At 41.8% G+C, this 26406-nt stretch overlaps 1 protein-coding gene across 8 annotated transcripts in view; it reads right to left on the reverse strand.

The window, feature by feature from the left end:
- The window catches only part of ZNF608 (zinc finger protein 608), a gene marked incomplete at its 3' end in the record, with an annotated part of 110733 nt that overhangs the window by 81638 nt on the left and 2689 nt on the right, over positions 1-26406 (reverse strand). For 3 of the 8 annotated variants that reach the window (XM_083818739.1, XM_083818740.1, XM_083818741.1), the window contains exons 1-2: positions 24504-25186; positions 22524-23572 (exon numbers count right to left, since the gene is read on the reverse strand). In XM_083818739.1, the coding sequence (XP_083674865.1) occupies positions 22524-23411 (888 nt within the window). In that variant the 5' untranslated portion in view covers positions 23412-23572; positions 24504-25186. Of the gene's footprint in view, positions 1-22523; positions 23573-24503; positions 25188-25398; positions 25544-26056 lie in introns of those variants that run through there. The other 5 variants (XM_083818738.1, XM_083818735.1, XM_083818737.1 and 2 more) reach the window with 4 other exon arrangements.

Here is a 26406-nt window from a genome sequence, read left to right on the forward strand (position 1 = left end):
CATTGTTTTCAATTTTGAATGAACTAATGCAGACTAATGCCAAATGTGGAACTTGGTGTGCCAAGTGGCATGTGTAAGGTTTGACAGGAGTAGCCTTCCAGCATCTAGCAAATTACAGAGAGAGAGACTTTATTTATTTTTAGACTGAGTTCAAAGAATCATCAAGATTTTCTAACTTTTCAACTTAAAGACATCATTTACAGAGAGTGACGAGCAGTCTGTGTACAAAAGTCTTGGACACCCCACATGTCTCAAATCAGGCAATTAAGGATCTCTTAAATCATTATTGAAAAAAACGGTTTAAAGCACAAACAAATAATATGGTGCCTGGATCAGCTGGGTCCTAACAAAAATAGAAAGAGTTTAATTGACTAATGACTTTTAGATTTGCTCCTGCTATGCCTCCTAACATGCTATCAACAAATTCAGGATGCAACAGCTAGTGACAACAAAAACTTTCATAAACCAAGCGCATGGCATAACTTAAATCAAGTAACCCATTTTTGGTGGTGATCCTGCACAAATGCTCTGCGGGTTTTACATTCTACCGTTCTCAAGAAGTGTGAAAATGATATAGGAGTGCTGTAAAACAGGGAATGCTTGAGAAGGTAACAGTTGGATGATATCCCTAATACTGAGCTCCTGATGATGCATAACGGCAGAATCTTTCTTCCAAGCAACACTGGCTTCTGTTCAAATTCACTTTTAGAAAGTCGCTGATACACTGGTTTTCAGCACTGTGTCAGGCTCTAAACACTTATTTGATTTAAGACAGTGTTAATGACTTAGATAATCACACAGTTTTATAGTTCTATAATGTACTGTGCTATAAAAATTAAACCAGCGTTTATTACACCTCTGCTACTTTTACTTTCCCTCTTATTGCACCAACTCTTAAATGAGTTAAAGCAAATACTGTACAACAATAAAACATAAAAAGTGCACTGGTTGACAACAGTTCTCAATGTGTAATATGGTATTTTAGTTCAAAGCCTGCTCTCAAACAAAGTAGTTCCGAACACTACTTTCGGATACCAAAAATGACAACATACTTATTTTTCAATTTTGAAGGAGTTACCCAGTCTGAAAATGTAGAAAACGCTATCAACACTTAATTACCTTAAAGTGATACACATTAAAAATGAAACTACCTGGCTTGTAGCACTTCAGACTCCTTACAGACACTAGAAACAACGTAGTCATCTTTCCTTTTTGTGTTTGAAATGGGTGAAATACAATTCAATCTGTGTTTCTGCAAAATTGTAGGTTTTTACATAGTCTCTTTGATGTCAACAAAATATTTATGTGACAGGTCCTGATACTGTACTGTTAAAAATGCATTGAGATGAAAGGTTCCTTTATCATCAGAGTATCAATATGACTAATGGTCAAGCAGAAAAAAAAAAAAAAAAGACTGCAAGATACCCAAAGACATGCTTGTGTGTTGGGGACAGAGAAATGAGAAAAATGAACACCAAAAATAACCTTGGAAAATGCGTAAGAAGTCATCTGAGCTAGAGATAGAGTCGGTGGATCTTTGAATACAAGCACAAAACTTCAGATACATGCTTACACTGAAAACTAACTTTTCCATTAAAAAAAAAAAGGGCAAAAAACTTCAGATAAACACAAACATCTTCAATCTCAATCTACATAAAATAGAAAATTCTTCACTCTGACATGGCAAAGGAAAAAGTATTTAAACTACCATAATCTGGATTAGTTTGAGTATTTACTTAAGACTGACCACTTGCTTTCATTACTGTTTAAAATTAGAAGAGAATCACCGAGCATTCTATTGAAATTAATGTAACAACACTTAAAGTCTGCACAGTATTTGTTACTGCCTGCAAAACGGATATAGCATCTGTCCCAAAATAAATGATACTAACTCACCCACCCAAATCATGTTAAAGAGTCTGATGATAATGTAGGAATGGATGCCGTCCGTGCTTATGGCATAGTATGACTAAGTTCCATGCCATAGTGCAGTCAATTTCCTTTGTGGTTCTAAAACCCTGAAAGGCTGAAATAAAAGATGTACTTATCTGGATGTGAATTTAGGCTCTAAAAGCCTCTTCTGATGGAGCTATTCAGTATGGAAATATATCAGTAACGTTCAGTAACTCCATAATCTTTCCATCTCAATTTCACTGTCTATAAAATGGCGACAGCATTGCTATTATGAAGCTTATCGCCAGCCTGCATACTATATTTAATTAGAACTTAAAACACAGAACTGATGGCAGATTTTCAGAATAGCTCACGAATTGAAACAACAGGCCAGATGTTCAAAAAGAACAAAGCACACTGGGTGCATGGCTTCCCCTCAGATTCTCTTATAATAGCAAAAGTAGGTGCTAGACTGTTGAAAAATCTTACCATAGCTGTAGGTGTTAACCACATAAAAACCTGCCTTTAAGAAATGAACTCCTAATGACTACTTTGCTTTGAGATCCTTGGAAGAAGAATGAAAGAACCAAGCATTGAACTATTTAGACTTAATTCCTCTTTTCACTGCCATAAAAGGAATCTGTAATTTGGTCTTCCATCTGTTTGGGGGCAAGGAAGAGACTGTTTCTTGGCTTGCTTTTTCCTTAGTATCACACAGAAAGTCGGGTTTTGTTTTTTTTTTTTTCTTTTTGCACCCATTCGTTCTAAGTAAAATGAAGAATGAAGACTAGAGATCGAGCAGGATGCTAGTGGATAAATATGACAAATTAAGCTGTGCTTCCTTCTCCCACACACAAGCCTTCAGCTTAGTCCAGCACATCACAACAGCACAACAGAGGAGAATGTATTGGCTTTTTCTGCTACACTCACATTTGCATGAAAAGGAGCAGTCAAATGAAAATTAAGCACTTAAACAGCTTAAAAAGCACTGGTTCAGAATACTGTACTTCAATAAAACATTCATTGTTATTCAACGCTTGGCAAATGACATTGCCATCAAATACTAGTAGAAGAACCGTGAAGAATAAATGCTATCTGAAAAAGAGGCTTGTACTTATGCAGCGCTAATGACCATCTAAAAGAGCGATTCTGCATGGTTACATCCTCTTTTAGATTCGCAGCTGCAGTTTCACAAGAGCAGCCATACATCATAATCTGGAGCCATTTTAGGCTATCCTTGTGCTTTAAAGAGCAATATGGGCAGCAAAAAACTCCTAATCTGCAGAGCAAAACTCCAGTCAGTAACAAGTTTATTTAACTGCGATGACTGAGGATTTTAATACACCGCTCATTGTAACAGCAGCGACAAACAGGAAAGAGATCTCCACATTTAGCTTCATTAGAGAGTAAACATTCTCATTATTAGATTTCATTCTAATTAATTATAGCTGTGGCACAGAGTAGTACATAAGCCATATCTTTAAAAAGGTCAGATAACTGTATATTTTAAGACTATAATACTTACATTTTAATTAATGTTTAATTTGTTTATTTAACAACATGCCGATCCTATAAACATCGCTAATTAACTGATATACAGTGACTTTTCAGAAAGTTAACATCTTGGGAACAAACATCGTTTTACTGAACTTTGATTTGATAATCAAAGGCAACATTAATACCCACTAAATTAGTCGTAGACTTTGTGGGCATGCCAAAGATAGCCTTCACTTTCTAACTGCGTGATATTTACAGCCGCGCCCGTCAGAGCAAAGCGTTTTCTCCAGTTATGCACACTTCTCCAAGCTCAGGTTACCTGGAAGGAACAACACTCAGGTCTCTGCCCAGTACATATTTGTGGCTTAGTAACACATCTCTTTAGGTCTTTAATTAGGACAGACAAAAAGCAAACCAGTCTTGATGTTCTTTTGGCTACTGTACTAGCGTGCCTCATACATTATCTTTGTCTCTTTCTAGAACTACCTAAGGCACACTCCTCAGGCCAGGCCATTCAAGCTAGCCCTGCACTACCCTGAAAACAGCATGTGCCATCATCATGGAAACTCCCAAGATATCTTTATGTACAGATTCGGGATAGGAAGTTCCAGCACTGAGAACCCGGGGCTGGTGCCAGTTCAAACTGTCAATAGCTCCACCAGAGGTTAACAACAATTAACCAGGAAACATGGTGGTTTGCTTTCAGCCCCCTGTACTAATGGAGGTGACTGCCAAAATACACTTCTTGTGCTTTTTATGCTTCCCTTGCTGAGATGAAAGTAACTTGAAATCCAAGTTACGACAAGCACAAGCATCTGTATGAAAATTCTGGCATACTGAAGAAAGACTAACCCTTTGGTAATTTGTTACAGCCACATGCTTCTCTGCACTGTCAAAGAGTACCCAAGGGGAACAAGTTCACATTAAATGTTCATCAATATATACTGGTTACTAAGAACCTACAGTTGTGTGTCACCCCCCTTACTAACAGTATCATATCACAGGTATGAAGAGAAGGACAAGAAAGCCAAAATTCGTGAGTTCCTCTAACCTCATGTTGACAACACAGGCACTCAAGAAAGAGACTGCTCCCTTACTGATGACCTATGCTCTCTTGCTTCTTCTTCCCTTCCAAAAAGGTGTTTTTTTATTTCCTTGTCATGGGATAGCTCACAGAAACCTAGCTAACGTGCATTAAATTAAGACTAGGAGAGCAGCACCCCATTTTCACAATCACACCACCAGCTGGCTGCCTCAACAGCACAGATTTGTCGCATAAGCACAGAATCAATCAAATTAAATCACCTGCACAAAGAATCATTTGGTCACCTATTAGCACAGGTTACCGTAACTATTACACCTGGCACACAGGGCAATCAACAGGCCAATAAATATATTCCCATAGAAGTGTTCAGCACTCAAGAGTGCCATAAAAACAAAGCTGTTTCTGTCTTGTGCCAGCTCCAAAACAATCTCTAAGCTGGAAAATGAGTTTTCTAAAGCCTGGTGGCAAGTGTGGAAACAGAGGCAAGAAAAATCCCTACAGATGTGGCTTAACATCCTCTCCCTAAAAAAGGGCTTCCCTGGAAGAACAGAGGTGTGAATATTCTTTACCTGGGTGCAACTCACTTGCATGAAGAGACTCCATTCCAGCTCCTACTACTACACCCCTAGCCTCCCTCCTCCTTACTCTGTGATATTCCTCCTGGAGGCTCTGGAGTGCCTGACCACCAGACAGGCAGTTGAGAACCTCCAAATACTGATAATGAGGGGTCTGTATGGACACTTGGAGGACAAGGCAATAAAAGACAGAAGGATTTCACACACAGGTTTCGAAAGGCACTGTCACTTCAGGCTAATGAAATCTACTTAGTTCCCCCAATAAAATGAAAACCCTGAAAGAGCTGTTCCAGATACATGGCCTACCCTGGAGACTTTGCTACATTTTTGCGGTTTCACAACACATTTTCCTATCAATTTGGAAATACTTTCCTCTCCTCGGTAACTGGTTGATAAATCCACAGAAACGAGAGGCAAAACTGACAGTCTACAGCAGGGAACAAGAGATTTGGCTACATATATAATCTGTCAAATGAACAGGAGAGTCTTAAGGGAAATTTTCTGCCTATATTCTACCTCTTCTGGTAACACTGAATATGGCACTAGATGGGAAAAAAATAGTGAAAAGGGCACTTCAGTGAAAGATTACACTGCACAGAATTAGCATCATACAAATGCAAGTAATGGTAAGAATAATCACTGATCTGGTGGAAATAAGGGGAGAGAATTACACATGAAGTAGTGGTGACCATCTAGAAGACAGACTCTAAATGCTCATGTCTCTTGATATTTGTTGTTGTTGAATAAATTCCTCTGGTTAACCAGGAGATTGAAAATGTCAGTCTAAATGCCCAAATACATTCAGTACTTTATGCTGCAGTCACACATCTGCAACTGAGCTAGGCTGAAACTAAGGCATCAAACGCAGCTCCTTATCACCAGCCCCACCTCACCTCATCTGGAAATCACTGCCTTCTTCTCCAAACTGCCCACACAACCACACATGCAGCCACCTTTTATCCCAACCAATCTGGACGCTAGGTTCAAATAGACATGGCGTTTGGATCACTTGGACTTTTTGGTTTTTTTTTTTGACAGAAGCAAGCTAGGGAACAGCCCAAACTGCAAAAGCAGGAGGAAATGTAAGAAGGTACTCATCAGTGACAGGTACTGGCAGCACTCTGGGCAGATGCAGTGGGAAGCACACGTGGGACCACAGCTCCCGTGCAGTTTTCAGGAACCTAACAGAACTGTTCCACTGGTGCTTGTAGGCTGAGACATGCTCTGGCAGCCAGCTGCCAGTTTTGTCCTGGCACTGCTCCACTCACACCCACTTCACAGATACAGCCTCACTGTACATCCAGATGCAAAGGCTACATACAGCCATGACAAATTTGTAGACGCTCTTTTGTAAGAGAGCTGTGCAAAATCTTTTGCAAGAGAACTCAGCAAAAACATGACCTTTCCTGTCCTTAAATCAAGAAAACAAGATTTACCATAGCCCACTTCCACAGTGGCAAACCAATAAAGATATCAAAGAATTTCAACAGGGCTGTAATAGGATTTCATCTTGGAAGCACTGGCTCTTCTAAGTGCAGCCTGACTTACACTATAGCGCTACTCAGAAGACTTGTAGTGATGCTCTGCTCTTATATTGAAAAACAATGAATTCTGCAATTCAGCTCTCAAGCGAGCCGCGAGTTTATTTTCAAATGAAGATTTAATTTAAAAGGAGAGTCAATTAATCTCAAAATAACTAATATTTCCTCTCTGCTCATAGCCTGGTTTCTCAGAGAATGCTTTACAAATTTAGCAACAGCTAAAACAAATTAGTCTAGTACACTGACTTTCCGTTTCCAGATTAGACGACCTTCTCTAAAATAAAACACTGAAAATGCTTAAACTATGAGAAGAAACAACACAGGTGCCATAGTCCTCATCCATGGAGCTACTCTCCATTCTTGGAAGCATTTGAAGTTGTTAAATGTAATTACAAGGCAGAGGGGCTCTTATGCCACCATATGTACTATCCATACCTATTTTTTATCTCGATGAGTTCAGATCATGTCCAGAATTTCATTTTGCTAACAATTTTGCCAGCCCTCTGGCTGGTATAAAAATCAAAACAAGCCTGTAAGAAATCTTACAAAATCCTGAGATTAAGTAATTTCTTGGCCTTAAATTGCTGATTTAGAAGGCAAATTTCCTTTTGAATTTACAAAGGCCCACATTCAGGGCAACATTGCTTAATTATTGTTTTGACTCTACCAATGAGACAGAAAAGCTCAGTAAGCCTAACTTCACTACATTGATCAAAAAAGTAAGAATTGGCCTGGGGTGAATTTGTCTCCTGATAGTTAAGCCTTATACAGCCACAAAAAAGGACTAATTTTGTCTTGAGAATTTATGGAACTTCACCCATTATTTCAGTGCTATCATTTTCACTGTGAAGTATGAAGACCACCCATGCATCTGTTAGAGGCAGCAACAACAATAAAATTATACACTTGTAATTAGATGCAAAAAATATTACCATGCTGAGGCTATGCCTCCAGAGGAAACAAACTTCCTCTTACAGTCTGTTTCTGTGTCTGTGCCAGTTGTGCCATGGAAATTCCAGTGTGAACATTACAGTGTGAAATCACAATACCAGAACATAGAGTTCTTTAAGGGTCACTCAGAACACTGCTTTCAATTATGTAACATATGATGTCAGTACTCACTTTACCAAATAGGCATCAGATAATAGAGGGTGGTTTACTGTTCCGCGGGAAATAGCCATTTCATTGCTAATGGACAAAATGAAGGGACATCAACATGCTAAGAATACACATACAATTAAAACAGCTTGTAACAGGCAAAATTCCTAACTTTCCAGGCAGTATCCTCCTTGCAGAGATGTTAGTGCTAATGTTGCCACTCGTTCCCAGGCAAGCAGATTCCACCTCTAAATGCAATTAGTGAAATGGACTGTTACTTGGAAATACAGCTGCATGCATGTTACCATGTAGTCTCTCTCACTCTCTGGGTAAGGAAATACAGCAGAAGCTAATAGAAATAAATAAAAAAAATAGAGAAGAATACTGCTCCTAGGGTTACTATGCGGTACACTACAGTTTGTCAGGAACATTTTTAATAGCTGGCACTTGTGCTTATGTTTGCTTATATATAAGCAGAAGGAGTAATACTCCATATAGTGTCAGAAGTTTCAGTCAAGAGATACAAAAGGAAACAACACATTGCAGTGCTAAGCACTTAAAAGGCCACACCTAAAGGTCATTTAACATTTTTCTGTCCTCTTACAATTACACAGCATAATACACACTGAAAGCTGTCCTATTCCCTTACTGGATTTCATATATGAATAACTGACAATTTCTTTTCTTGCCTGTATTTTTTTGATTTTTCTTTACATGAGCTTCCTGCTAGTCAAAGGGATAAAAACCTCAATGCCTACTTTATCCTAATTTGAAGGGAATCAAACTAAAAGAGTATTTTATAATGGCTTCAAACAACCAGACACAACTTGCCCAATTATTCTCTTACACAAACTTATTACAGCTACTGAGGATGTAAAATCAAGTACGTATAGCCACATCTTCATAGGCTCAGCATACTCTTCAGAAGGTTCATAATCTGATCAAATCAACGCCAATTTTCACATAAACAATCATGAGACATTTTCCCCAAAGGCTCTGCCTCCCAAGCTACAGATGGCAGGGATGTTTTGTATATAAACAAAATCACAGAATCATTAAGATTGGAAAAGAACTCCAAGATCATCTGGTCCAACCATCCCCCTACCACCAATGTCACCCACTAAACCATGTCCCTAAGCACCACATCCAACTTTTCCTTAAACACCCCCAGGGACGGTGACTCCTCCACCTCCCTGGGCAACCTGTTCCAATGCCTGACTGCTCTTTCTGAGAAGAAATGTCTCCTCATTTCCAACCTGAACCTCCCCTGGCACAACTTGAAGCCATTCCCTCTTTTCTTTTACATGAGGGTTTGGTTTCTAATGTCCACAGTTAGGCTTCCCAAATTAATTGCCATGTTGGTGATAGTGAGGAAATTACAGTAAAGAAGTCACAGAAAATTCAGCTTGAAAGGTGGAAGTGTTGAAAGGATGCAAATTACTGAAAGAAGGAGATTCAAACGAAAAAGCTTAAACAACCTTTAACTGTAGAGGTTACTCCACTTGTGCTATAAGACTTTCCTGCCTTTGACCTTTAAACCAATGACTCATGAAAATGGTATCTTCAAATTTACAGACAAGCAGCTAGTAGGTCTTTTGAAAAAATGTTGTACAACAATAAATCAGGAAGCACAAGCACTTTTGAGCCTTTTGAACTGTCTGCTAATTAATTACAATACTGAAACAATGAAACAAAGGCCCATTAAAAAAAAAAACTCTCATAAAGAAAAAACAGAAATTAAGTATGTTGTCGGGGAGAGGGCTTGAAACAAATGAATTACGATTAACAGGGACATTCCAACCGTCCCCCGTTCACAAAGAAAAAAAAACAGGGCAGGTCTTCTTGCCACCAGTGGGTGCCCCTTAGCTGGAAGCAGCTACAGCTGTCAGGTTGCTGTCAGAGTGTAAAGCGCACCAACACTCCCTTCTCCCACCTTTTTGTTCCTACTAAATATGTGCACTGTGCTCAGCAGCCTCTGCTGTTAAACAATTCATTTTTCCTTGCCTCCTCTGTTTTAGGAGGAGGTAAAAATAGCTGGACTTATTCACAAAATGTAAAGCTCATTTCCTGTACCTTAGTGCCTCATTCTTTCACCTCCTTGTCCATAGGATTTGGCTACCAAATAGGTCTTAATCTGTAAACAAATGATTTGCTCTACAATTAAACCATTCATTTCCTTTTTTTTCTTTCTTTGGCTGTTTGGCTGCTGTCCAATGTGGAGGCTCATAGGTTCTTCTATTATTTAGTGCTGGTTAAAAGGCAATAAGCTCATTTAGAGTTTATAAAACTATAAGCTATCAACAAAAGCATTTAATGCTTCTCACAAGCACCGTGGCTTTTGCCTGAAAAATTAATAATGTGGGGTTGTGTGCGTGCATGTGTACGTGTACATACCTTTGGGCGTGAGGGTCTGTTTTTTTATGCGCTGCCCTGGTTAAGCACTGTGGATATCTTTAAGCCTGTTCCTGTAAGCTGCAAATACATACATTCCACTTTGGCTTCAATTATCTGTGCACTTTTTTTCTCGACGGCTGATAATCATAGGAACTGCAATTCACCTTGACTTCAAAGCTGGCCCTCACAGACTTCAACGTTGCATGAGAAAAAAAAGGTCATGCTGCTGCAGCATTTCACCATGTTTGCAAACACTGTTTCCTCATAAAATGATGTTGTGAATCACAAGAGTCTACAAGAGGACACAAAATCTTTAGAGAAATAAATAGCATTCTAGGTTTCTCATCTATGCAGTTAAGAGTCATTTTTGACCCAAGAAAAATCAGGGTAACATCAAGGTCATTTTCCTCTATCTCTGTTTTTACATTTTTGTTCCTGATGGAAAATACTTTCTCAGGAACTGTGAACCCAAACACAGTGCATGTGCGTGTTCACCTCCACTCCAATATTCACATATATAGCATGGGGCTAGCACGCTACTGACTCAATGCGGGATGGTAAAGACAGTGAAACATTTCAAAAAAAATCTGTCTATAAGTAAGTGAATTACTGCAAATGAACAGCTAAATTTACAGGTGCAAATCTCATTTAGAAATGACAGGTACTTAGCAATATCAACTTCAGCAATATACTCCCAATGAAATTCCGCAAGGCTATTTAAAGTCTATTACGGCTGCTGACATCAATCTGCCAAGCTGCAGAGTGCTAAACTCTACCGAAGATTTGCACCTATAAATTTAGCTACTGGTACATTTGAATTAAATATACTGTGTTTCTCCATATAGGCAACTACAGACATAAGGCACTGAGGCAGAAGGGCAATCAAGCAGAACTGTCATGGAGGCTTCGATGCTGGTTTTGCCCAAACAAAAGTTCAGCCTGCAAGCAGGGTTTAGATTCCAGTCCTTTCTGCAGTGTATTAATCTAGATCTCTGGACTTTCCAACCAAAAATTCACCTTTTCCCCAGTGAACTGTAAAGGCTGTATCCCTAATGAAATTACTCATAGGAATACAAATATTAATTGCGAATCCCAAAACTGCATTTATATAAAGTCTTTTGAAGATACACCCATGTATTCATGTAGATATACGTATACACAAGTACAGACACCTATAGGGGGATGCATGCAAGCAGATTTTAATTAGCTCTATCTACAAAAATTCACTAAAGACCAAATGAATCTCTGTCTCTCCCCTCCCACCCTTTCAACCAAATGATGACTTCTAGAGTCAGGGATAGTAAGTGGCTTGCAGACAGGTGGCAACTAAGTACGCTCATTCTCAAAAACTACAGTAAAGGTTAAAAAAATTGCTGTGCTAGCCCTGGGGAAAAAAAAAAAAGTGCTTTGTATCCTGCTTTGGCATAGTAATCACAAATTTAACCTTAATTATAAGTATTTTCATTTTTAGAATTTATCCATATGTGATGCATCTTCTGTAATTACCAGTCAGCTGAAAAGGTTTTGTAAACATAAAGCAGTAAGAGGCATTTTAAGTCTACAATAAATATTACAGTTTGAGGAAAAAGGTAAATCTTGGAAGTGCTTTGAAAATAGTTGGCAACTCTTCCTCCCAGCATAAATCTGAAGGCTCAAAAATAAATATTCAAGAGCATTAATTTGTTTCTAGATGTGTGCGTGCAAGTAAAACAGCAGCCATAATGTGGAAATTTGAGTCACATTTTGCAACTAATTGGAAGCAGATTAGAATTCTGCCTCAGGGGAACATTGTCAAACTAGAAGCTGGAGCAAATGAAGAAAGAGGTGAAAGCATCGTGAAGAGCTGACAGATTTACAGTGCTCAAGGCAATAAACGGGTACTAGATGAAAATGAATGTGCCTCACTGTACGGCATGCAGTTCTCAGTCATATCTCAGCAGTAACAGCATACAGCCATGCAACTATTATTTTCAGAGAGATGGTGAAGGAAAGAGTAAGAATAAGAAAAATACTATCCAGGTGGCATAGAAAAAAAATACAAATCATACTGAGACTCAAGTTGCTACAGGAATAATCAAATTGGTCATAGTAGGCCTTGTTCTGTAACCTGGACTCATCTCAGGCAGGACTTACTCAGACATAAAGTAATGAACTACTTATTTGAGTTGAGCAAGAGTCAAAGCATTAAGCACGTAGCTGAAAAAAAATCAAGCAGGTTTGATATTTTTAAAGCTAAGAATAACACAGAAGCCTGCAAACAGATACATCAGAGGCAAAGGGAAAATTCTTTTTTAAGGAGTGATTACAAAAGGTTGGAGGGGAATATAAAAATGAAAATAAAGCGTAGAGAAAAATGTACCAATGCTGTAATGGAAACAGCTGCTAGCTTTCTCCTTCAGTGTTAGGCATCTGGTGCAGCATCACAGGAAAGACTGTTAAAGGATCTGGACATGAAATGTAAATAAAGTCTATTAGCAAAAACTCAGCTGCTGCATTTATAAAACAGTAGCATTTCTTTATATATGTGTGTGTGCATGTATACACCCTATATACATACACAGATGTACATACACACATATATATGTATGTATTTGTTTATATACATACATGCATAAATATATATAACCCTATCCTTAAAAGGCAACTAGCAACACTAAGCGTATTACGTGAGACTACACCTTACTAGTGGTTGAAGAGTGTCAGATGAGTTTAGCTTTATAGGAAGGCAGGGTGTGCCAACAACAATCTTCACTGTTCTCAAATTACAACATTTTTTTTTCCTTCAAATTCCTGAACTCCAGTGCAATTCAACATACCCTGCCTAACATTAAACCCAGGGCAAAAAACAACTGGTAAAACTCTACGTCAAGTATGTTCAGTAGAGCCAGCACGCCTCTGGAGTGTTAGATCTGTATCTTCAGTGCACGCTAACTAAACAAGTCCCTGGACATTTACTAAATCAGATTTAAAATTTCTAGCAGCAAAACAGAGTTGCATTGAGGTCCATTTCTAATTTTATTTGCTTCTAACTATTACCTTTTGTTGCAGAGATACAAATCTAGTTCCATTGTCCTCCTTCAAAAAGAAAGAATTGGCAAGAACACGAAGCCCTGGAACATGCAACTACTGCCATTACCCCACTGCTTTAAGCCTATAATAAAGCACAGATTTGATAGTCCTATCCATGTAGTGTGGCAAACCACACACAAATAAACAGTTCTACATGAAGAATGAAAACCCAAAGACCAAACTCTTCCAATTCAAACATTATTGTTGCTTTTAACATGAGCCATCTGCAGGAATCAGCCAAGGAGGTGACAGGAAATCCAAAAATAATTTGGTCTGGCCTTGTGCACTATGAGAACTGAGATTACAAGTTGCATTTAACTCTTCTCAATGGTTGAGGGAAGCAGTGAAAACTGTAAAATCTGTGCTTGTGTAATGTAGACCTATGGGCACACAGAGATACACATCTACCATAGCTCAATGCAGTATCACTGAAATTCACCAATGAAGGTGGCATTTGAGTAGTGTGAATTTAGAAGTGAGGAATGGACTTAACAGAGCCCCTGAATTAACTCAACGGCTAATGCAAGAAATTAAGTGTGTGCAAAATCAAAGCGCCTTGTGCATCAGAGGCCAGATGCACCTCAATTTCCTAGGAAATTCAGCCTAAACTTGACTGCTGTCTTTTATCAGAATAATAGAAAGTGAATTCTAGGAGTTTACATAAGTGTGACCAATTGGAGCTTACTCCTCCGTTGCTAATTGAAGCATGAGAGAAAAAAAAAAAAAAAGGAGCCAGTTTCTGAGAGCAAACTACAAATATACTTTTTCATATTCCACTGCCACATGATAAAAAACAGAATCAAGCTGACTGGTAGAAACTTGACTGGCAACCAAAGACCAAGCTATTATTTCAAACTGTTATGGGAAAGCAATAAAATTGCTACCAGGTCTCCTCATGTTACTCTTCAATAAAAAGAAGCCAGGGAAATAAGAGGAAAAGAAAACACATCAAAACCTCTAAAGTTCCTTTAAGTAAAAGTATACTTTCGTGGCATAATGCCATCTGCTTGCTGGTTAACATGACAAGACAATTCAATAACTAGAATACCAGTGTTCCGAAAACACCAAGTAACCACAATCAATAGATTTTTAGTTTGCTCTTTTGACTGCAAAAAATTGCGTTCGCACACCACTATTGGCATACGCTTCAAATATCCCCATGGGCACACTTTTCTTGTGTTATTATTTGACAGTGTAGATTCCCAGGAGACTGAATCACCTCAGCCAAGCTGGGTTTGTGCCCGGGAATACGATTTAGTCTAGGACGAATCAAAAACTGGGAGAGGAAAATGGGAGAAGATAAGTGAACCAGTTTTAAATGCTTACTATTTCTAAAGACCATATTGAGTCATAATGGTTGCAGAAGATTTATCATAAAGGACTCAATTCAACATTGCCCTTCTTTACATTAAAATTTACTAAAAAAATGGGGGGGGGGGGATTTCAAATTTAAATTTCCAATGGCTTTTTCTGAATAGCCTCAGTGGAAATTACAGGTAGATGTTAGAGAAGGTGAGATTTAGCAGCGTTTGCTTGCCTACTAGAAAAGCAGAGATAATACACTTCTCTCCATAAAAATACAACTCATTTACTGGTAGCATTGTGATCAAACACCATAGCTACCCTTCAGGTCGAAAATCTAAATACATGTACAATCCTCAAACCTCTTTCATTGCATGCAACTTACCCTACTCCCTCCCTTACATCTTTTGATCAAATAGCCCTGTTTATAAACACAGAGTGTGTATGTATACATGCACATGTACACAGAGCCGTAAGAAGCAACCATTTATTCCTACCCGCCTGAATCTTTTTATCTTTTTCCAAAAAAAAAAAAAAAAAAAAAGGAAAGCAAAAATTACAAAGAACGTGCTTGTCAGTCAAGTCACTCTGAATAGTTTTACAACCTTTCATTCAAATGTAAAGACTTTGTTCCAATTGCCAAGACCATTTAGCTGGAATTAAGACAAAATGCAACAGAGAGTGCTTACTGAAACCCTGGCTACGGAACAACCCAAAATCACAGTCTGATCTTTGCATTTGCCCAAATGGCTACTACTCATAGCCTGCAATGAACTGTGGGTATAATTAATGAACATAATCAAAAAAATCTTGTGATTTAAAAATCTCATATTAAGAAAACCCCAGAAGTCCTTCTATGAAAACTGGTTATTATCTTTATTCAAATTATCTTATTTCAAACATATTTTTAAGCAAATTAAAAAATGATAGCTTGCATTATTATTCACTTTGGTTAAACACTGCACCATAAAAGAGCTGGGGCAGAAACATTCTGATGTGAAAAGGGAAAAAGAAAAGTTTGCCAAATTGAAGAAAAAATATATATATAAACAAGCTTTTATGAATTTTAAAAAGATATTTACATTTTGTATTTACATCATAATCAGAAATTTTCACAGACAACCATTTTGCTATCTTTCACCCAACAGGGAACGTTATATATAGGCCAGAGTTTTTAGAAGATCAATGTATTTCCTGTGATTATTATTAACAAATAAAAATAACTCCTCAGTATGAAAATATAGCAAAACAAACACAAGCTTTTAGCAGAACTATGGCCAGCCCTTCAACAGAAGTCAATGCACCCACAGCTGTGACCACCATCTGAGGACCCATGAGAGGATGTATTTATTATAATCAATAAAGCACAATCAAGAAGTCAGATAAGCTCTCTGTCCTTCCAGGAAATGCAGTAACACATTGTAGCGTACACTGCAACATTATGTAAGTACAAGGTAAAGCCAGGATAGTGTCAACCCTGTTAAGTAAAGAATAACCTATCTGTTGGATCAGCTGTACTAAGTACATTAGCTCAGAGCAAGGCAGACTAAAATGTGGTTATACTCGGCAATCTCACCTGTATTCTGTGGAACAAACCTGGAATACGTGGCCAACTGGCAATGCAAAACTTGAGTGCTACAACTGAGAAACACTGAACATCCAGCAAGTACACGCCAAGCTGCCCAAGTATCCCTGGAAGTGATGCAACCTGTTTCTAAGAGTGGGTGATGGAAACCCCAAATACCTAACTCATGTCTTTACCGGAAACAGCAGTGAAGGTGGTATTTCTATCAGCAGAAATGTTAGTGTTTCTGAGTCTGCCTTCCTGACAACACTTGTAAAACGTGCTCAGATACCATGTGCACTAGTAACACTGCCCCAGGCTGGCAGACCCACATCACATAAATAAAAGGAGCACTTCAAAGACTCTTGCAGTCAAGGCTATGGACAGCTGAGTCAACAGCAGCACAGTCTGTCGAGTCACACTGGGCACTCCGAAGGCAACTATTCAAGGCCTACTTGGCCTATGTCTCCCATTCCATTTCCTTCTGTCCTCTGCTCAGGAAGGTCTTCTGACCTACTGTTTCACGGACCCTGCCTGATGACCTTTAATCCCACGTGTGGTTTCTGGACATGTGGGATCCTCCTGGCTCCGAAGGGAGGAAAGGGTGCCAGTATGCAGCTGTGTGGTGCACTCAATAGTGGTGTCACAGCCGGCACCATTTCAAAGGTGTCTCAGCTCACCCACTCTCCCTCCTACCTGCCCCCTGGGCTTTAACCACGTAGCATGTGGTCTGGCTCTCAGCTTGAACACAACATCTCCAAACACCCTGCGGAGCTGACCAAGTCACCCCTCAGGACACGCTCAAGTGTCCTGTGATCTAGGGACTCGTCATGGAGACTACAGCAAATCTGGAAAGTCCAGGCAGGGCACTGGGGCCAGGCAACCACCAGGCATGCAGGTACAGAACAGGATGATGGATTTTCTGAGCATCTTCACTAAAGGCCACAAGGAAGAAACTGAAGTGGACCCGAGCGTGACAAGTGTTCAGTTTGCAATGGGTTCCATTTTGTTCCACACTACCACCTATTCTCAACACTTTCTCCCTAAGGAAACAATTTACACTGTTGTGGACTGTTGTTGGTTTTTTTTCCCCCTTTTATTAATACATCTGTTTTACAAAGCAACCACAGGACGAGTCCTGCCGCCACTGACATAACAGTGTTTAGCCTAGCAGTACAAATGCAGATCACAGGGATGGTAGAGCAAACTGAGGGGGACACTACCTTCAGGATATGTTCGATTAGCAGAAGGCAGCCCAGGCTCTCCTGTAAACACCAGCGCTAGGGAACATGGAGGTGGCACCTCCTCAAAACCGCATCACTCATTTCTTACGCACAAACCACAACAGTTTTAGCGTGCAGGGAAACCCACGCATTCCTGACTTCCAATTTACGTTGCCATTGTCAAAACAGTTTTCCAACAGTCAAGGCCCTAAGCAGAGGAGCAGGGACATGGCCGCAGCCTGGGGTCTGGGCTTCACCCTTCAGCCCGGACCACGTGGATCCGCCCCGCAGCCTGCCATTTACTTGTCTGCTTCCTGTCAGGCCACGCACAGATAATGCCATTTATCTCAGGGCGGCACAACACCAGTCATTAGCTTCAGTCAAAGGCCTCCAACAAAGGCCGGATGGTGTTTTATCCAGGGCTCGCAGGCTGCAGCCAGGAATCTCACTGTCAAACAGGTCAGAACTCAAGTTATCTTTAAAAGAGTAATTTTCCCGCTATCAGCGATCCTAGAACAACTCTCCCAAGTCTCTGCATGGAAAAATTTCGTCAGTGGTTTTATCGTATGTGATTAGGTGACTGATAAGAGCTTGCTAAAGTTATCTTTGGAGAGTCTTCTTTTTATTTTTTTTTTCCTCCTTCCTTTTACCTCTTGGGGAAAAACTGACAGAATAATTCAGGTTCCAGCTAAATAGTAAGATCTTTGAAGGACTGACCCTTATTGTGTTTGCCTGCAGGAGGTGATTCACTATTATAAATTCTTCAATGACTGAGCTTCTGGAAATCTCTTTAAATGAAAGTGGAACCGGTTAACTGTATGTACGAACATGTGTTTTCGCAGTCTCTCCTGTATTATTGCATTTCAGAAAGCTTCTATAAAGTGCCAGGTGAACTTTTTAAAATAATGATAATAATAATAAAAAAGGAGAGAGTCTCAAAAATATGGGCAAATCTCAACTATTCTGTTCCTGGTTTTATGCTGAAAACTAGGAACAGATGGTACTTTCCATGTTCCTTGAATCTGGTTATTGAACACCTCTGTGGTTACGGGAGATTTTGCTTAGCACTTTTAACATACATTTCATTTATTGGACTATAAAATGCTACTTTGGAAAAACAAGTCTTTATATAGCTATAATTAAAACAGTCTTGCAGCAAAGCCCTTTAACATGGAGAACATGGTTAACCTCATGACATCTGGACAATCAATCCCTTCCTTTTTACTGGGTATTTATGAAGTTATTAAAATTGTAAAATTACTGGTGCGAAAGCACAGCCTTTTCCCAGCAGTCCCACGCCGTGCCCCAGAGGCTCCGTGGAGGGGTGCCGCAGCAGGCCCGCTCGCGCGGCCGCGCCGGGGTCAGCAGCTTCAGGCCCACCGCCTCCCTCGGCCAAAGGGCAGCACCTCTTCACCCGGCTCAGAAAGCACTGCCACGCTGCGAGGCTGCCCTACAGGACTTTGAGAACCCTGAGCCGTGCTTATTGTTAGGCACCCATAGTTATCACTGTTTTTAACAGCTAAATCCCTTATGTAGCTTTCAAAACAGTTTGCTGTCAAACAACAATAGACTTTGTTCTTTAATTACAGCGGGTGACCTGCTTGCCCTTTTATTTCACAGTGAATAAACTACACCCAAGGCCAGCGAGGAAAGTACATGAAAAGCATATCGCCATAACACCATTAATCAAAGCATGTACTTAAATGATTTACATCAGTGGGTAAAATGCACACAAATTTCCTGACCAAGTGTAGATCACCCTCAATCCTGCTATGAGAAGCGAAGATAAAATGAACAATACCAACCAACATGTTCATTTGCTGACGACAATGTTCAGATGCGAAATGCAGTCTTAATCCAATGCAACGTGCTAAGACAACAGAAAAATCCAATCCTGGAATATCACTTGACATTCATTTAAAAACTGCACCTGACTACGGCTTCAGATCTTCTGTATTATTTTCATTTAAACACACAGATTTTCATATGCCAACTACCATTTTCCCATATCTCAGAGTACATTGTGACATTGTGTTTGAATCCCCAAATCTTCCTGCAACACACAAAGTAATTTTTTGTAGATAAACTGAACTCTTTTCAATGTAACAGCTGTTAAAAATACAAAAACATAGCTAAAACAGATGAAGAGTTCATGCTGACAAACAGTAACTGTGCTAAAAATGGTATGGTATGGATAAGGAATGGAAAATGGAGACAGGTTTTAACACCAAAAATCTTAGGAGTGGTTAGCCTACCTGTCAAAGCTACTTATTCAGACATGTCACTGGTGGCTTAACCACAAAATGGGCTGCACGAATATAGCTCAAACATCTTAGAATTACAGCATACTTTGACTTTATCCACATATTAGGGGAGTGGCGACTTTTACAACATACTTGCGGTTTCTGCATAAAAGAGCCAGCAGAACACAGTCATTGATTTAATTAGGCTTCATAAGATCCTATTTATCATGTTTTACATGACTTTCTGCAGCAAGGAAACAGAATAAATAGACTAAAAATAGACATTGAAGCATGCTGTGAAAACTAAACAGTGACTACAAATCCAGGGAATCTGCTCCAAGCTTTTCACAAATAGTAAACATACGCAATTCCGCACCACATACAAAAAACCTTTAGATTTTGACTCATCAGGCATTAACTCATTTCTATCTATTAGGACACATCCAAATTCGTGAGACATGTCTTTCACTGCATTAAGATAACTGGAAATTGATTTTAACATGCAGGCTTGAAAATTATGTGTCTACAGACACAAGGTGCTTTATCCAAGTAAAGCACATCCATCCTAGTCTGAACATGAATTTAAAACCCTTACAGAAAAAAAAAAAAGAAAAAAAAGAAAAAAGAAAAGAAAAAAAAAGCCCTAGTGATTATTAACCATTTGGGAAAAATGCCAAAACAACAAACATAAAACACTGAAGTTTCACTACCACCACTGTCAGCAATGAGGTTTATTATTGTCGTATGTCTAGTAGGGAACATTCTCTAGGAAGAGAAATGCTAAGGGATGTTATTTAAGACAGCGAGCACACCAGTGTGCCAGACAATGGCCAACACTGCACGACTCTAATGTGCGAAGCCTGTATTAAAGTCACCGTGTGCCAACAGCAGTGGCTGTTAGCAGAAATCCACGCTCCAACTCAACTGCTATTGGAGCAGCAGCCACAACGCCAAGGGTACCACCAGCTCTAAAGCACCCCATACGTGTTTGCTCTGAATTTACAGGCCGTTCCATTTACATTGCACATACGATTACTCACATGTATGTGAGTTCTTCATACAATTTCCTGTGTGACTCGAGACTGAAAAGAACACAAAAACTGGAGAAACCACACCACTCTCTAATCTCTGTTGCCATGACAGCAGCCTTTGAGATACTGAAATGTTCAGATTGCCAGCTAAACAAAATTGTTGAATGTGAACATTTGGCTGAAAGATTAAAAGGCTAAGGGGGTTGCAAAAGGGCAGTACCTCCCACATTCCAGGCAGCCACTGAATCCAATCAAATGGCTCTGACTCTTTAACCACAACCATTGTGAAGACTGGATTAGGGCAATTTATCTAGATAGTTAAAACAGATTAGAGAACTGCAATTTGAAGACTATTGGCAACAAAAGTAAATGCCTACTGTACTAAGTTAATAAAGAGAGCATGAGATTTTAGGACACCTTCTCACAGGGAGCAGAACTTCCATAAATCAAAGTGCAAACATATACATATGCATTGAATCAATCTGGTTTTCTCTCATCTGCATTTAGAAAAGGTCACAAGGCTCATTCAAATTCATCTGTAGATATGCTATCTTAAAAGCAGTAATGTGCATACAATATGAAATTTGATTTGTTCCTTGCCTCAAATACAAGCTCTTGAAATTATTTTCAAGTTTCTAGAAATATCTCATGTCACAAACGCCCATCTAATCCTCAAAAGTCGATTTTGACGTTACAAAACCTCCAACACCGCTGAAATACTAAAAAGCCGGTAACAGGTCATAAAGAGCCGTAACTTTTCCCTGAGACATACAACCCTCCCAGATGTTTGCGGACCATACCATTAACACCAGCCCGAAAGTTTTCCTATCACTGAGCGTTCGCCCATGGAAACAGTAAAAGCAAATAATTTAGGAGCACAGCAGCAGACAATGAGGTCTCAGTCTAACACCCTGATGCTACTCGCTCATGGGGCGTCGACTTGCTCCATTTTTTGGGCAGGCTGATAGGTAGGTTAGGTTATCCATGCTGGACAACCTGTGGAGTCCATCTGACCCATGATCTAGCCCCCCAGACCCCACGACAACGCCGTCTGCCCTGGAACAGAGCAGCTCCCACTGACACCAGAACCTCCTCCAACAAGCTGTTACAAAAGCTGTGCTCTGCCTCCACCCTTCCCTCTGAGCACAACGATGGGCATTTATTCGTACAGAAAGCATCCTTGGCTGCGTTAACAGAAAGGAACAAAAGCGCACCCCCCTGCTTGGTGCCTTTCACACATTTCCACCACTCAGCACACAAGCAGCGCACGTCCAAGCGCCAGCGGGGCTCAGACCAGTGAGCTCCTCTCTGCTCCGAGAGCCCTTTGGCACACGTACGTGTGTTGGGATGAGGTGCCTCCCCTCCTGCCAGCCTCCGCCTTCCAGCAAGACCAGGGGCACCGCCTGCTTGCTGGCTCATTCCTCTCTGCACCAGCGCCTGAGGGCTGCTGCCCCACCGCAGGAGCCACCCTGTGCAACAAGCATCCCTCGCCCCCACAGAGGGACACGGCAGAGCCCGGGGGCCTTGTGGCTGCCTCCCTTTTCCCAGCCTTGGCTCTTGAGAGTGGGACTAGGGTGTGGGGTCCCTGTGGCCTCGTGGCAGGACAGTTAACACGTGCCCGAGCTGCTGCTGGAGGAGCTGGAGCTGTGCACCCCCTGAGGCAAATTGGGGCACCTCCAGCCTGCCGTCCCACATGCCGTCCTGCCAGTACCAGCACTGCTGCTCTCGGCTGACACCAGGGACAGCTCACGCGGGGTCATCTCGGGGCTTCTCCTCCTGGGCAAAGGACACCAGAAGGCAGGGGCATGATGGAAACATTCTCCGTGTCTGGATACAGTGGGGGAAATTCTGTGGGAAAGGAGCACACCCAAAACATGGTGTCTCCCTCCCAGGGGAGGAGGTTTGTGTCTTTTTTTTAGGGAAGAACAGATGCATGTTATGGACACAGAGCAGAGGTAACAAGACAGGAGCCAAACACACAGCTGTGGGAAGTTTATCATAGACACGGGGTGACACGGAAGAGGAGGTGGAGAGGAGCTTTGTCCTACCTTTTCTGTCTTCAACTTCTTGATTCGCCTGTGGCTCTCTTCCTCCTCCTCTTCCTTCTTTACCAAAATAGAGTTCCCCATTAACCCTGAATCCGGGGCACTTTTGCTCACCTCCCCGACGGCAGTGGCAGCAGTGCAGTGGAAGGGGCTGCCGCTCCCACCGCCCTTGGACCCGTAGCCATAGAGGTGCCCTGGGGGGGCCTGGCCGCTGCCACCCCCGGGGCCATTGGGGTGGCCCGGCTGCAGGTCGTGCTGCTTGTCCTTCCTGGACTTCCCCGCATCCTTATCCCGCTTGGAGCCTCTGCTGCCCTGGTTTTTACCTGGTTTCTCCTCTTTGTTTTTCCCACAAGAGGCAATAGTGGTGGTGGTGTTGCTGGTGTTGTTATTATTGCCGTTCGGGTTACCGCTCACGCTTTGACCCAGTGCTGAATTCATGCCAGTTGCCTCTCCAGGGCGCCCTTGGACTTCCTGCCTCTTGCCAGCACTGCTGATCTCAGGAATCCCATACAAGGCAGCAGAAGGCAGAGATTTATTAGCATCCTTAGAAGTTTTACTCCTTTTCACTTTTGATTTGCTAGTTTCTTTGTGAGAGGAATTCCCCTGGGGAGCAGAGGGCTGAACAGAAGCAAATTTTAGGCCATCAGCTAAGGCTGAGGTAGTATTAGCCCCACTGGAAGCCAGACCCCCGCAATCCTTGGAGCTGGTGTTGCTGCTGCTGGTGGTATTGGTAGAATTATTCATCTCAAATTTCTGTCTGTCCTTCTCCAAATCGGCGTCCAAATCGATTATTAAATTCCCAACACCGATTTCCCAATCATCGCCACTGTCATAAGTGTCAACCGCGTTTGGATCCACACCTTTTCCTGTAGTAGAAGTGTTCAATGACATCCTGAAGATGAGATCTCTAGAGTAAAAATCCGATGAACTTTCCTTTGGAGATGTGGGGACATTCGTCTATCTCCGCTGGGCTTTTTTAAGTTTTAATTCTTCTTGTCTTCCTTCCCCAGGTGTGTCTAGGTTTATAACCTGCAGTCCACGTCCACCTTTTCCTGTGAGGAGGGGAAAAGTCGGATATTTCTTGTCGGGGTCTTACCAGAATATAACACAACTAATAAAAAGAGCCAAGGTAGGGGGAGCAAAATCATTCACTATTTCCACATTTTCCCCCTTAAGTTTGTTAAACCAGAAGCAATAGCTGTGATGCTTATACAGTGAGCATCTTTAATCTAGTTGTATCCCAACATCCACAATCTCTCTTTAAAAACATATCCACAAATAGAAACTTAAAAAAAAAAAAGTAACTGCATGATTTAAATCCACAAAGCTCAGGAAATACAGTGTTAGAAATGGTGCCTAGCTGTTAGAGCACATGTTGTAATCTAACCCCTTGGACCACCACCTAGGCACGAAAGGGAGAAAAGGAAGGACACAGATTCACTCCTCGCTGCATTCCGTGGATTTCGTGGCTTTAAACCAGACCCTTGAAGTTCTGTGACTTTCCTATATTATCTTTTACCCCTTTTCTACTTAATCTCTTTTTTTCTGGAGGGGTGGGGGGAGAAAGGGGGTTGAGGGAAGTGGGAAACCTAATTCTCCTTGACACAATACAGCTTTCTATTAAAAACCAACAACCCATAAACACAAGTGTTTACTGAAAAATATTAAACTCCATAGGTAAGAATAAAACAAAAAGGAAATAAAAAGATCTTTCTTTAAAATATATGCTCAAGGTAACAGTTCTAGAAGCAGTTCTAATGCACTCCTAGGTCACACAATTGTTATGTCTGTTAAATATAGTATTACTGACTGTACAGGAAACTGATTAAGACATACACTTTAAGTGATCTGCACCAAGGTGGCCTCAGTGACCGCAAATGAGTGTGTGTTTGACAAAGCTTAGTTAAAACGATTTTTAAAGGGATCTCTCCCTTTTACAGTCGACTGTCGAAATATTTATACATATATACGCATAATGCTTACCTTTAATCCTTTATCATTTTTAATTAAACCAGCAAATCAAAGTGCTGTTCCCACTCGTCTCAGCAACAACTCTGTGTCTCATTTTACTTAAAGAGCAAGTGAACAAGAAGTAGAAAGCAAGTATCATCTCAGCCAGTATAAATCGGTCAGTAACACATCTCCCCCTACTTTGGCACACGGATCAGAAGTCCTTTTTTGTTTGTTTGGTTTTTCCTCCTCGCTTAGAAAAATAATAAAAATTAAAAAAAAAATGCTGCTGTTCCTCACAACTTTACAAGCTGGTAGGTAATATTTCACATTCAGAACTGGAGCATCAGGTTTTTTTTTGTTTTGTTTTGTTTTTCTTTTTTTTTGCCTGTTTGCTTTCCTGAGTAAAAGCACGGAATCGTAATAATAATCACAGTAATTTAAAAAAATAAAATAAAAATGTTATCCCCAACTTCCCACTCCGTCTTCAGCCCCGTGCTCGGAGCCAGCCTGAGCAGTAAGTAATGATCCCGTGCAACAAACCTACAGGCGTCCGGGTGTTACGAGACAGAATGTGCTAACATCGGGATAAATTAGTGAAAGGGAGGAAGGGAAAAAAGAAGAAGAAAGGACTGAAAATCTGGGCTGGATTCCGCCTGTTAGTTGGGAAGTGGCATTTTTTTCGCCCGTCCTGACAGATCTGATTTCTTCAAGTAACTTGAGGGGGAGAAAGGAGGGGGGGGGGGGGGTAGGGAAAGGGGGGGAGGGGAAGGGGGGGTAACCACTGATCTGATAAACCGGTTATCAAAACACTTGGGGGGGGGCACCTTCGCGGGGGGGGGAGGGGGATGGGATGGGGGGCGGCTTCATACCACCGCCGAGGAGAAATGCCGTAATATTAAACAACCAAAAAAAAAAAAACACATACACAACACGGGAGCTAATCAGTCACGCGGTAAGTAATTCGGTAATTAGAGCCCGAGGAGATACAGCAGACGACCTTTTCTTCAGGACAGACCGCTCCCCCCTCATTGTCTCCGCCAGCCTCGCGCAGCCCGGCTCCTTCCTCCCCCCCCCCCCCCCCCCCAATCCCCTCACCACCACCACCACCACCACCCTCCTCCCCCCCCCGCAAGTCAGACAGCCGCGGAGCTTTAAGCTTTAGTATTTTTAATTAGCCGGCGATGGGAAGCTAAAAGCCGTAATGAATTGCCGCCGGCGGGGGGGGGAGGGGGGGTGGGAGGAGAAGGAGGGGGAGGGGAGGAGGGGAGGAGGGGAGGAGGGGGAGGGGGCTCGGGGGCTCGGGCCCAGCAACCGCCAACCCCCGCAGCGCGGCTGTTCCGTTACGGCTCGGGCCGTGCGCGCGCGTCACGTGACGCCGCCGGGCGCCATTGGCTGCCGGCGGAGGGCGAGCGCTGAGGGGAGCGCGGGGCTCAGCCCGGCCGCTCGGCGGCGGAGGGGGGAGCCGATGCCATCGCCATCGGGCGGCCCCCAGCCCCGGTGCCCGGCCTCGTCTCACCGGCACCGGCGTGGGAGGGAGGGAGGGAGGGAGGGCAGGGAGGGAGTGCTGCGGCGAGGCGCCTTACCGGCTGCTCCTTGCCTCACCGGCCTCTCCTCGCGGCTCGGATGGCGGCCGCCTCGCCCTGCCGCTGTGTAACGGGCTCCCCCCGTGCCGTGCCGTCCCGTCCCGGCCCCCACGGGCAGCCCGGACCCCCGGCAGGCGCCCTCCTCCCTCCCCAGTCCCCGAGCGCACCGCCGGTGTGATTGGTGTGGCCACGCTGCTCTCGCCCTCCTATCTCCATCCACTCTGCTCGTAGGATTTATTTCTCCTCAAACCCCTGAAAACCCTACTTCCTTCAACTCCCAAAACTCGCAGAAAAATAAATAAATAATAATAATAAAAAATCCCCTCCAAGTGCTACAGACAACCACGCAA

This window comes from Anser anser, assembly GCF_964211835.1.
Source record: "Anser anser genome assembly, chromosome: Z".
Lineage (NCBI taxonomy): Eukaryota > Metazoa > Chordata > Aves > Anseriformes > Anatidae > Anser > Anser anser.